Source organism: Buteo buteo, chromosome 13, assembly GCF_964188355.1.
Source record: "Buteo buteo chromosome 13, bButBut1.hap1.1, whole genome shotgun sequence".
NCBI lineage: Eukaryota > Metazoa > Chordata > Aves > Accipitriformes > Accipitridae > Buteo > Buteo buteo.
Genome location: NC_134183.1, coordinates 23,569,443 through 23,582,206, shown reverse-complemented (window position 1 = coordinate 23,582,206; position 12,764 = coordinate 23,569,443). Strand labels below are relative to the sequence as shown.

Sequence of the window (12,764 nt, the reverse complement as noted above, 5' to 3'; positions counted from 1 at the left end):
TGGTTAGAATAATTATTCCCTCAGCTCCTTTTGTTCCAATTCCTGATCGCTTACAAAGTCTCCTGTTAAAAGCCATTAAATCCGTAATGTAAAGTGAGAGTAAATGTTCAGCAGCGTTATGCTCTCAGCCCCACACGTGTGCGCTCGCGCTCTCTCCAGCCCCTCTCCGGCACTCCTCTGCTCCCTGCCACGTGCTCCGTGCCGCAGCATCGCTCTCTGCTTCCCTCTCGCACGCTTCTCCACTGGCCATCCCACGTGTCCCACACGCAGCAGGTTGCGTGCATGCCCTCCCTGCTTTCTGCTGGTGCTTTTGGTATCGCTCAGCTCGCTTCCCTCTGTGCATGGGCTGGTTTTGACACTGAGGTTGAATTCAGGGCTGTGGACTGTGATCTCTTACATTTAGTTGCATGCGCAAATACGAAAGTGGCATTAGAAGTGTATGTTTTTGCATGCTTTTGCCCTGGTGTGGGCAGCTCTCGCTTCGAGGAGCAATGTACGTAGAGGAGGATAATGTCCTGGCTGTGGTGGCAGGCAGGAGTTCTGATGATAGATGATAGAGAATAGGAAGGAACTTATTTTTTAAGTAAAGCTATTTCCCTTTTTCTCGAGCATGAAATGCTCTGGTGGAGGAAAAATGGGTTTGGGATAGTTGCATTCCTGGAAGTTTCCATGTTGCAGTGCCTCCCCATCCAGAGGCCTGGGAACTCAGACCCTTCCCGTCCTTCATCTCTGCTGATGTTTGATCAGCACATGCCAATGACACAAGTGGGGCAGACACAAAGGCTTGCACGGAATTATATGGTGTGAAATAAGATTGGGCTGAAGTGCTTTAAATGCCTTGTGCATTTGGGTGACTTGATGTGAAAAGGAGAAGGGAGAGAGGCAGACTTATTTTCAGACCCAAAAGGAAACTGGGTCAGAGAAGGGTCTGGCAGTCATGTAGTTCGTTAATCTTGGAGCTGACTGCCAGAGCAAAAATTCACAGCTATTCTACTTGCTGGAAAAACCTTGTAGGAAAGAAACCCTGGACTTTTCTCCCTCATTTGAATGAAAACTCCTAATTCACAGCAGCCACACATTTTTGGCTTAGGTCTTCATTTACTGCCCTGCTGTGATATGCCAGATCTTCCCCACCCTGCAAAGCTTACCTTCTGCTGCAGGGTGGAGTAAGGGTGTCCTTTCACAGCAGCAGCTCCCCACAGCAGTCCTCCTGCTGCACTGCTTTGGGGGCTTCCTACTCACCTTATCTCTGCTTTGCTGGCTGCAAGGGTCTTTCCAGGCATTTCATACCTTCTCTTGCAAAACCACACTATGTTTCATGTGTGTTTTGTGGGAGAAAACCCCTTTCTCCCCTCCTACTGATTGAAGGCCACCACAAATAACCTGCCGCTCGTTTGGTGGGCAGTACCCAAATTGTTCCTCAGGAGCATCATGATCGCAGCGCAAACCTATGTTCCTCTGCTTGCTGTCCCCTCTTCCCCTGGTGAAAGCACAGCCCTCTGTGTGCCCTGGGATGTGTGTTTTAGAGCTTGCCACACACTGGCAGGTACCAAAACATGGTTTTGAAACAAAATCTGGAGGCAGGAGCTCTCCCCTGGGAAGATTAATGACATTCTTCTGACATATTTTGGTGCAGAAGGCAACTTGTTTTGGGAACCAGCTAGCGGGGCAATTATCAAAAGAAGAGTCATGGTGGCAGCCTTCATTTCTAAAACAATCAGCAGAGTAGGAGTGCTGGAGAGACGCAGATGAAGGACAATAATTCCAGACAACACAGCATCCAAACAGCCTAAAAAATCAACAAAACCTTGTTCCTTGAGGCTCCCTTCTGCTCTCACTGTATTTTTTGCCCTCAGCTCTTCCTGTTCCCATTTACAACTCCCTTGTAGTGCTCAGTGCCTCCTTGCCTGCCGAGATCTCCCACGCTCCTCAGTTTCCATCCTCAGCTTGTAAACTCCACTAAATCGCATTTCCCCACAGGATGCTCCTGCTGACACTTCAGGCTCTTGGGCTTGTACCACTCCTGGGCTTCCTGGAGGGCAGCTCTGGCCTTTCTAGATGACATAAGGTATTGCTGGAGCAGATGGCAGAGTAAAGAGATTTGAGCAAGCAAGGATTTATCCTGGGCCTTGATCAGCTCCTCCGCCAGCCTTCTGAAGAGCAGGAGAGCATCGTTGGCACTGCCTGGGCAAGGAAGGTCCCAGACGCAGACTGCAGTAGTTGTGTGCTTTCCTATCCACCGTGTGTGTCTCCTTTGGTGTCTGCTCTCATATCCCAGCCATCTGGCTTTACCAAGTCCTTCTGTCACCTTCTAGACCCCAGGTCTCCTGGAGAGGATGGGACCCTGGGAGCTGGGGCTATTCCCTGCTGAGTGCACACAACTGGCATCAGTTCCTCCGGGGACCTTGGAGAAACCGTGGTCCTGCTCCATGCTACCGTTTTGCCATCTGCATAATGAATATAACAGCTCCGGCCTCTCCAGGGAATGAGTGAGGCATAACAAATTAATGTTTATGAAACGCTCTCCGGCTGAAAAGAAGTTTGCAACAGGGCTCTTTCTGTTCTGACTTAGGGGCTTCCTTTGCTGGTTGGCTCTTTGATGTGGTGATCTGTGGTACTGGTGGATCAGCTGTACCATAATTGGAATTAATCAGCAATTAAGGAACATGAGCCCAACCAGATTCTTTCCCAGTGGATATTCATTTCTGGGCAGATTAGTCAGTGGTTTCAATAACTCTGTGTAAAACGCTTAGGGTAACTATTGCTATCTGAAGCAGCTGGGGAAGAGAGGCGGTGTCAGAAGGACGTGGATACCTGTCAGGCAAAGTGGAAATGAGAAGCTCTTGTAAAGCTGTGCACGGTGCTTAAATTGGCAGCACTCTGAGGGCTGACTTGAAAAAAAAAAATTAAAAATTGACAAAAGAATATATTTGAAAACTGAAGTGATGAAAATGATGTATTACTTGTTGGGATGGGATCTTCCATGCCAGGTCCCAAGGGCTTTGTGGAGTGCAGAGGCGGAGAGAGTGCACGGTGGTGAGAAATGGGGACTCGCGGAGGCAGGGAGACACGGTTGTTCCTCCAGGTGGTGAGAATTGCAGAGAAGACTCCTGGATGTAGCGGTGCAAGCTCACAGAGGCAGGGCAACAGCTCGATAATGCCCAGGATGTCCGCTACCACCAAACTCCAAGGCATTTTGCAAACACTTTCCTGCAGCTTGTTCTCATGGCTGACCTATAAACCCCAAGAGTTTTGCCACGCACCTTTGCACAGCCATGGTTGTCGCAAGGGACAGAACAGCCATCCTCTTTGCTCAGGTACCTTCTCTCTGACCCAGTATGATTTACATGAGGCAGAGGCTAAGCTCTGCATATTGTCAGTGAAACTGCTGGGTGCCCAGCCCTTCCCCCTTCCCTGGTCCTCTTACAAGTCATTTCAGATACTCTGGCTTCAATCTAACGAAAACAAAACCGAAGAGGCCCAACTGATCTGGCTGCTTTCCATCATGCAGTGGGCCTCTGAGTGGCTTTAAATAGCTGCACCTCTGTGCAGTCTAGAGAAAAGCATTGGCTGTGTCTCTGGTCAGGGAGGGTAGCTTTGACTCAAATCACAGGGCATCTCAGACCTGAAAATAGCCTTTTTGTTTTGTCCTTGGTCTCAAATAGATTTCTGAATATTTTTTTTCTTGTTATTTTTTATTTTATACCCTGGTAAGTGCTTTCCTACTTTGGGCCTTTTCCTAAGGGGGATTGGTGGGGAATCTTGGAGCTCTGCCTCCTGAGCTATCAGGCTACATCATTTAGTATCTTGGAACTACTCCATCCATGAAGGAGTTCCAGAGAAAACAAACTTGTGATCCTGGCTAATATGGACATGGCCCACATTAACGGCGGCAACAGTAGAAGTGCAACAGATACTGGAATTCCTCCGACCAAAGGTTTAATGAATTTTACATAGTCTTAAAGAGTTCACTGCGTGGAAAGCTGCAAATGCTGCCCTTTTCTCAAGGAACATTGTTCAGCTGTTGAGTGTCTGCGGTATTCTCCTACCCCTTCTTCTGCTCTAGTTAAACATGAGAGAAATCTGTGTGGAAATGGGATCTTCTGGACCCATTTGCTTCTGCTGTTTTTCTTGCTCTCAGCCCGTCTCTTCCCTTTCCTGCCCTCAAAAACATATGCAGTGCTGCAATCCCCTGCTCATGATTTTGGGTTGTGGAGAAGATGAAGATACCACAAACTGTAGCTAGAGCTCCATCTATCACATTCCCAAGAGGTTTCCAGTGACGTCAAGTCTCATTGGCTAAAGTGGGAGACTCTTATGCCTGAGGTTAAACCATGGAAAATGAACAAAGATACAAGGTGAGCTGCTGTGGAGGGGAATAAGGACCCTGTTGCCATGAAAATGAAAAATCATAAGCATTTCTGTAGCTCTCAGTGCCTTTCTGTGAATCTTAAAAGAGCTGTTACCTACTTGAAGAGCTGCTTGAGGTCTGTGTATCAGTGTGAAATTCATCTGTGGGCTGAATTTTCCTGTGGTTCTCCATCGTGGTCAGCAGCGTTGGGCTGGTGTAAATGAGAGGAGGTCTAGGCTCTTTGGCTTTACTTGGACGGTAGAGGAGATGATGTGCTTATCCACAGCTGATAGCATCAGGGAGAACCTCAGGGTGTGCTTCTGCTGAGCTTCTGTGACCTGCTTTGTTGTGGCAAGCGAGGCCTTAGGCTGGGTTGCATCTCACCCTGCTATATGTTGTGGGGGGAGAAAAAAACAGAGGGTTTTGCATCATAGCCCTGCAGATGAATCCATCCATGACAGGAAACCTGGATTGCTGTGTTGCTTTCCCCTCAGATATAGACATGTCAGTCCTAGCTTTGACTAGACGGATGGCTGTTTCCTTTGCTCTGGATACAGGCCAGGCTTTATGGTTTTCATGCCTTCTTTGATGCTATTCATACTTCATATCTGTGCATAGAGAAAGATAAAATGTACACTGTTGTTGGAGTCTCCTATTGCTTTTCTTTTAAATCATAAATCCTTCTGTAACACAGAAGGGAGATCAAAGCTCTGTTGCCTAACGTGGGCTGTGTGGATAGCAGTGTTGTGTTTGGCCAGCTCATTGCCCCTAATTTGCTATTTTTGTTTAACCCATTTTTGCCAGGTGTTACATGGCATCCCATTGCTTTTCTCATCCGTTCCCACAGCAATTTATGCTGCTGTTTTAGACGCAGTTTCCATCCCCGTGTTTCAAAACTGGGCTGCACCGTTCCTGCTGTGGCGGATGGGGCTGCTGTGAGGAGTTGTGCATCATTTTCTGCGTCGTTCCCTCACCTCCCTGTGTCATGTTCCCTGCTGCTCTTCTCAGGTGACCTGGAGCAGCTTCAGATCTCAAAAGTCCTAGAAGCATGGTATATTTGAATGGTTTCAATTTTACCAGAAGGCAAACACTGAATGCAAGGTGAAATTATCTGGTTTGTCTCCTTAGTCTTGCTCTCAGTCAGTGGAGGAAGGGTGTTCATTGCAGGGCACTGTTCTTATCGTAGGCTGGATTGGGTATGTCTCATGGGGCAGAGTGGCTGAGACCCACTAGCCAGGATGTTGGGAAATGCATGACAGCTCTGGAGGACTAAGTGGATGGCCAGGGTTGAGGACAAAACCTGATTGCATGGTTTGGTTGCCTTCAATTTTCTTGTCCTTTCATTGCCACATCCTTCCAGCCTGCTTAGAGAAATGCCCCATCTGCCCCCTCCATCTCAAGCTGTTAGAGCTGCACAGCAAATCTGAGCTCATTCCTCCTTCCCTGCTTTCCAACACTCTCCATACATTTATTCCACTACCATACCATGGCTATTAGTAGAGACAGTATCATGTTTTTATTTAAAAAGTGGTCTCACTAGAACAGGGAGAAGCATGAAGTTTGATCTGTTAGACCCTTCCCAGTTTTGTAGGTCTTTGGAGATGTTTTTGATTTGAATCTACAGGGTGGGTTTTTTTACCTCCTTACTATTTTCAGGCTTGTATATAGGAGTTGCCCTCCAAATCTACAACCAATGTCAAAGATAGTAATTTTCCTCCCATTTTCCAGCTAGCACTGACAAATGTGAAACTCCACAAATGGAATTGTTTTTAAAATTTCCCCAACTCCTTCTAGGAAGGAGAACACTTTTCTTTGTCTTTCTTTGTTTCTTTTGGAAAAAAAGAAGTTAAACAACCCCCCCACGTTCTTTAAGACATTTCCAAGATAATTTTGCAGGAGTTAGTAGCTTTGATGGCAGAAAGATGACATTTGTCGTAGCAGCATCCAAACTCTGAACCTGTTGAGATTCACCCATTTTAACCCTGGACATCTCAGTGAACATCATCCATCTCACATCCGACAGCAAAGACATAAACCTAGCAAGAGCCTTGTTGGTTTCTGCTCCATACAAGAGAATGGGGTTGAAGGTAGCAGTGGGAGACAGCAGTGAGGAAAGAGAGAAAACCAGTCAGGAGAGAAGCATGGGTTTTTTTCAGATTCTTTGGGGACTTTAATAAATCAGAAGGCGAGGATGCCAAAATGACCGATGCTGCATTGCTTTCCTGAGTCAGTGGTATGTGCGTTCAGTCCCTAAGCTTCAGAAATGTAGGCTGTCCTCCTGCCGCGTTCCTTATCATCCCTCAGTAGTGACTGCACGTCAGTTTTGGGGTAACCCCTACTGCAGTCCCATTCTGCAAGGACCCTGCTGTCACTGGAGATCCCTGTAGCTGGGATTCACAGCATAGCACTGATGACAAAAAGCAAAGCCCTCAGCGTCCCCAGCCTTAAGTCTTGCTGATCTTTCACATGTCCCTTTTCTGAGGCTGTGTGTCCCCAGTGGGTTTTTAGGTCTGTTGGATGTGGTCCGGCAGAAGTGGAATTGCCTTAATTTAGCAGAGCTAAGAAATGCAAAGAAAATAAAGCAGACAGGAGTGCTCCTTGGAGATACTTGGTATTGTTGAGTATAGACTTTCCCAGCTATCCTTTGGTGGCCATAAAATATATTTATATTATGAAAAACAAAACACGATAAATAGTGACGTTCAGGGATGCCATGTTTATTTGTCTCCCAGTGACTCTGATAAGAAATGGACTTAGTTTACATACACATTTCCAAGCATCAGCACTTTAAACTCTGCTTTGGCTCTGAGAGTTGAGCTAGGCTCTTTCTCACTACTAATGATATTTCAACACTTGGAATTTGCCTATGAATTTTGTTTATGACACATGAAGCGAAGCTGAGCCTGGCTTACTATCCCACGTGGATCAGCCCTTCAGGGCCACTGAGAATAACAGATAGTTTCCCCCAAACAAGTTTAAACAGTTCCAAACCAAACAAACAGCTTTTATCTGCATCCTCAGGTTCATCAAAAGAGGCATGCTTTTTGATGAGCAGATGTAATAAGATAGTGCAGGGAAGAAATATAAATAGATATAAAAGAAAAAACAGAAAGAAGAAATAGGAAAAAAAAAATCTTCTGGCTGGGGTAGATTTGGTCTGAGAAACTTTCTGTTCCTAGCCTAGTAGAAAGCACCTTTCCTATTGAGATCAATTCACAAGGGCATCCAAGCTGCTCCATGCTGCTCTAGTGCTGCCAGACGTGGGCTAACTTGCCTGATCTGTTGAGGATCCTGTGACTGTATGAGATGCAGGAGCATTTTGCAGACCTTAGAGCAATTGTGTAGCCAAGACATCCCAGTAATTTTCTTGGAAAAACCCTTTGGGCCCATTAGAAGTTGGGACAGATTAGAGCAATCCCAGGATTCTGCCATGCGTCTTGGTCCTGGCAACTGGGTGGATCTGTATTGGGGATTTTGGTAAGCTGGCATAGGAGCCTCTTATGTCCACATACTTGATCTGAGCTAAGAGCAACTTCACTGCAGTCTTAGCAGCTCCCTTCAGTGACCTATGCCTGTTCCTGCCATGTCTCTTTGCAGTCCATTGGGATGGCCTCAGATGTAGAAATACAGTTACAAATGGGTGTCTGAGAAAGTAATGTAAAAAATCATAACCTGACACCTGAAGACAAATGCATGGGTCTTTTCTGCAAGCACTTGCAGCACTTAGCTCAAAGGATGATAGGAAACAAGGGATCAAGTCAGGAAGAAGGGAAATGTAGGCTAAATATCAGGATGTGTCCCAACAGTGAACCAGAATGTGCCCTCCTTCAGTCAGATCTTGAGGAGAGGGCTGTGGGACTGGATGTCTTGGCAGAAGGATTCCCTCCTGGAGCTCACATCCAGTGCTCCACAACAGGTTTGCTCCCTCCAGTCCAGAGAACTTTTCTCTGACAAGTCCTGAATATTTGCATTTATTTAGGTTCAGGGAATAATGTTAATCTTTAATAATGATTAGCATCTAATCATTTCTATATTAGAAACATGCTAGTAGTGGGTTTCCCTGACTGGGGCATCCCATGACAGGAGCGTTATGAAGAGATGGTTAATACAGCCCTTGAAAACGTTATATTTGCTCAGTAAGTTCATTGGGACTGAAGGAAGGAACATGCCTATGTTCTCTGCTCCACTTATTTTTCCTTTTCATCCGGCCAGTATTTCTGGCAAATCCGAAACCTTCAAATTACTTTTAAAGGGGTGGGGTTGTGTAAGGGGAAGATGCGTCCTTCCAGTGTGCAGGTTTTGGTGTAGTTGGGACAACTGGGGCTAAGGAAGTCTATGGGGTTATGAAAGTCAGGTCTCCCCAGCCTCACAATGGTACTCTTTGGCCTCAGAAATGTCAAGCCAGGCTAAATAAATCATGAGAAAAAAGTAGACATAGGAAGGATTCTCCGTTTTCCTCACTCCCTGCCTAGGGGAAAGATGGACTAGGTAGGAATGAGGACTTTTCCACCCCTGATTAGTGGGAACCTCTAGAAGAGAGTTGTTCCCGGTTCTCTGTCCAGACTGCTTGCATGCCCTTTGTCCTCCGAGCACTTGTGCCTGCACACACCACATGAAATAATTGCCTGTTCTTTATGGAAAGCCAGAGCGAGGTAGCCCTGCCCAGAGAGGGTGTTTTGGCTTTAATTTAACAGCAGCTGTTTGCTGGTTATTCATTTGGTTCATTTTTAATAATTACATGTGTGTCGATATCTCTCTCTTTTTTTCTAGTTTTGCTCTTTTTTGTTTTTTCGTTTACTTTATTTTGCTTTTTTCTTTTTTCTGTTTTTTTTTCCCCTTTAGGTTTCAGAGAAATTATGTTGAATCCAATAAGCCTCCCTGGACATTCCAAACCTCTTAACCAAGGCATTTATGTTGAGGATGTCAGTGTTTATTTCAGCAAAGGACGTCATGGCTTTTAAAAACTCCTTAAAAGTCCCTGTTCTGATGTCAAGTTTATAGGCTGTGCCCTCAAAATGGTGGGAAGCAGTAAGCGTGGTCTGTATGGATTGAGGTCTCCTCCTAATAGGACTCTACAGCCCTGCCTGTACACACGTTAAAGCCAACTGAAACTGTGGTTTTCTGTCACCAGATAACAGGGTTGTTCTTTTCCTCCAGTGGTCGCTGTGTTCGTTAAATATTCCTGCAAGGCACAACAGCAGCAATGAGAGCAAATAAAGAGAATTAAAACCCAATTGAAAGGAGTCATCCTAATAACACAGTAAATAATTGTACTTTTGCTTTAAAATAAAACACAAAACAAAACCAACCAAGCCAACCAAACTGACATCTTTAGTCATGTCCTCCCTGCTTGGAGTTTTCCTTGTAAGCTTGTGTCTTCGCAACACCCAGTGAATGCCGCCATCACCTCTTATGTGGCACCGCCATGGGAGGTCTCCCAGAGCGAGCTGAGGCGGGGAGCCTGGAAGAAACTAAAGCAGAATGAAGACTTTTGGTAAGAACAAAGGCAGCCCCGCTCCCAGTTCTTGCACAGAACATAATGTTGGAAGGAATAATAATGGAAAGAAAAAAAAAATCTTACTTCTCTGACAGGAAGAGAATGTGGTTATCTTTGAAGTGCACATATTCTAGGAGGCTTTTTTTGTTTGTCTGTCTGTCTGTGTGTGTTAGAGCGGCTCGTTGGATCTGACTATATCGTTGTCGTACTCTGGTCTCTCCCTGCTGCTTGAATGATGAGCTTTATCTGAGTAGTTGCCTGGACTTCCCGCATGGATGGAGAATCCATAGCGCAGGAGGGTCTGTGTCCTTGCCAGGACTAGGGCAGTAAGCAAAGTGGAAAAGCATATCAGACGCACGCAGGTCCCAGTTGCTGGGCCTTTTCCAGCCCCCTATAGCTCTCCCCTGTATTCCCACCCAACTAGAGATTGATTGTAACCCAGTCACGTACTCAGAACCATCAGCTCGAGGCTGACTGAAGGAGAGGGAAAATAAGTATTCTGTTGCTTCTTCTCTGGCATAAACAGGAATATTGATCCTGTTCTCTGGCCGATATTCATATTCTCTCCCCCTCTCCCATCCCACTTTTGTCTTACTTCATCCAAAGCCTCTCAGATGGAAAAGTAAACCCTTTGATCCTGTCCTCAAGAGAAACCAGCTGCCCTCGCGGCAACTTGCAGGGCTTTCCTTGGACTCTCTGGACGTCACGTGTATGGGAAGTACAGATTTGCTCACACATATCAGTGATAACCTATAAGCAAGGCAGATTTTCCTCTAGAGGAAAAAAACCTTCCAAAAGCTTCAGGTGTGGCCAGATCTTTTTCTGAGAGGAGTATTGAACCAGGAGCTTGCTCACCAGCCACTCAGCTTTGCTTGCCTTCTTGGTGGCCTGAGACAACCTTATCACATCAGGGATGTCTCTAAATCACCAGCCCTGAAGGGTCACTGCCACTGGAAAGACTCACAGTCCCCCTCCGCCAGAACTGAGCAGAAGCCTCAGAATGGGATGTTCTGCTTCATCCTGCCTTTACAGGTGACCTGCATGAACCACCCTGGAGATTGCCAGGAGGTTTTATTATCAGCTTTCCCATAGGGATGTCCCTGGGAATATTCCATTCTCGCTTCTTCTCCTGGTTCATTCGCATAAAAAGGTAAAGTGCAATAGAAGAGTACAGGAGAAACGGTAGCAGATTGCTTTAAGTTAATGGACATGCCTTAGGGGGTCATCTGCATTAGGACGAGGAGGCTTGGCTCAGGTTGGATGGCTTCAGAAACCATGACCAAAACTCCCAACAACGTTTCCTGCCCGTATCGGAGCTGGAAATGCAAGAGGTGCACCGCCAGAGAGGACCTGCGGCCATGTGTTATTGACACCTCAATTCTGCAGATTCACAGAGTGAGGAGGAGCTTCGCCAAGCGTGTGAATCACTGGGTGCTTGTCTGAACTGAATTTCCCCATCTCCTGGAAGTCGCCCACCTGACCTGGGGATGTCTTGTCCGTCTGAACTGTCTCCTCTCCCTAGCACTGTTCAGGGGACTCTGCTCTCAACTGTATGTATCAGTCTTAGAGATACATCTGTGGGCCTGGACCAGAAGCCTATATCCAAACACCCTAGCAGAGGAAGGGTTGAATTTTGCAGCTCAGGTCCATCTCTGCTTAGAAGAAATCCTCTGGACCGTACAGCATAATTTAAAGCAGTTCTCCCCACTGTGATCAATGTCTCAATTTGTTTAACACCAATTAAAATCTCTGGTTCCTCACTGCTGAAAACAAAAGCCAGTCATGGCCGTTTGCGATTGGTGGCTTTAAGTAGCAAGTCTAAGGATGTTTTTTTTTTTAAATTTTATTTTATTTTTTAATTATTGTAAATCATTACCTCATTTTCTGTCAATGAGACTCCTCCATCTTTGAGCATTCTTATCTTGCCATAACTATCATCCTGTGCTAATGGGAAATGGGACGGTCCCTTTTCACAGAGACTCTAGGGGTGTTCAATGTCTAGTTTCTTAATAAACACTTTATTTTCTAACGAAACAGCTGCATCAGGTCTCTTCTTTGAAGACAAAATAAATAAATATTCAGAATGACACGTCCTATAGTCTACTTCTTCATGAGATGGTCCATGTGTGGGGAGTCTGGTTCGTTTGCTTCTTCGGGGGGTTGTGGAGGGTGGGATTTACAGTTCTGATGTGAACATTGCTCAGGTGTAGCTCTTGCTTCTGTCACTCTCATCAGACACGAAGATGTTTTCTTGCCTGAGAGCTTAGCTGCTGATGATCTCAGTTGACAACCTGTTGGCTTTTGTAGCTCAAAATGGTCATATTCTTAGGGACAAGGCAGTACTGCTGGGAGATGATGTCAGGATTTGCCAAGACAAGCTTCTACACTTAGTGGAAGGAGTTTTATTAGGAGCTTTATCTCTCAGGGAGCTTGACACTGAAAGATTGTTCTGGGAGCAGTGCTCTTGTTTCAGAACATGCTGTTGTTGCAGGTCTCCCTGCTTGGGTGTGCAAATTGCTCTCCTGTTGGGTGTTGACCTGTTGTCCCTTCATCAGGGGCAATTAGCCTCCTATTAAGCTAGCAAGGATGTGTTTGATGTAGAGGTGGAGGGGTACAGGTGAGCCCTGCACTTGGGTTCCTCATCAGGAGTTCACGTAAGGATGGTTGGTTGCTCCAGGAGGAGAGGGGAACTACTCTGCAGCATGCAGGGCTCGGCATGAGGATGTGTCTTAGTGGCTGTGTGTTAGTATTGTTAACGGGAGATGTCATTTATGCAACTTAAAGCTGCTATGCCAGCCTGCAGGTGACTGTGGGCATGAGGCTGAGGTTGTGTTTGAGGTGATATTGGAGGATGATGCTGGAACCCTCTTAGAAAACCTGGTGAGAGTTTTGATGAGCAAAATAGAAACATGTTTT

General features: G+C 46.0%; 1 protein-coding gene across 3 annotated transcripts in view; it reads left to right on the top strand.

Moving 5' to 3' along the window:
• Positions 1 to 12,764, top strand: part of NTRK3 (neurotrophic receptor tyrosine kinase 3) — a 219,917-nt gene that overhangs the window by 138,229 nt on the left and 68,924 nt on the right. The window contains exon 13 of one of the 3 annotated variants that reach the window (XM_075045073.1): positions 9,194 to 11,914. The exons of the other annotated variants lie outside the window; for them this stretch is intronic. Coding sequence (XP_074901174.1) covers positions 9,194 to 9,312 — 119 coding nt within the window. The 3' untranslated portion in view covers positions 9,313 to 11,914. Of the gene's footprint in view, positions 1 to 9,193; positions 11,915 to 12,764 lie in introns of those variants that run through there. 3 annotated transcript variants of the gene reach the window in all.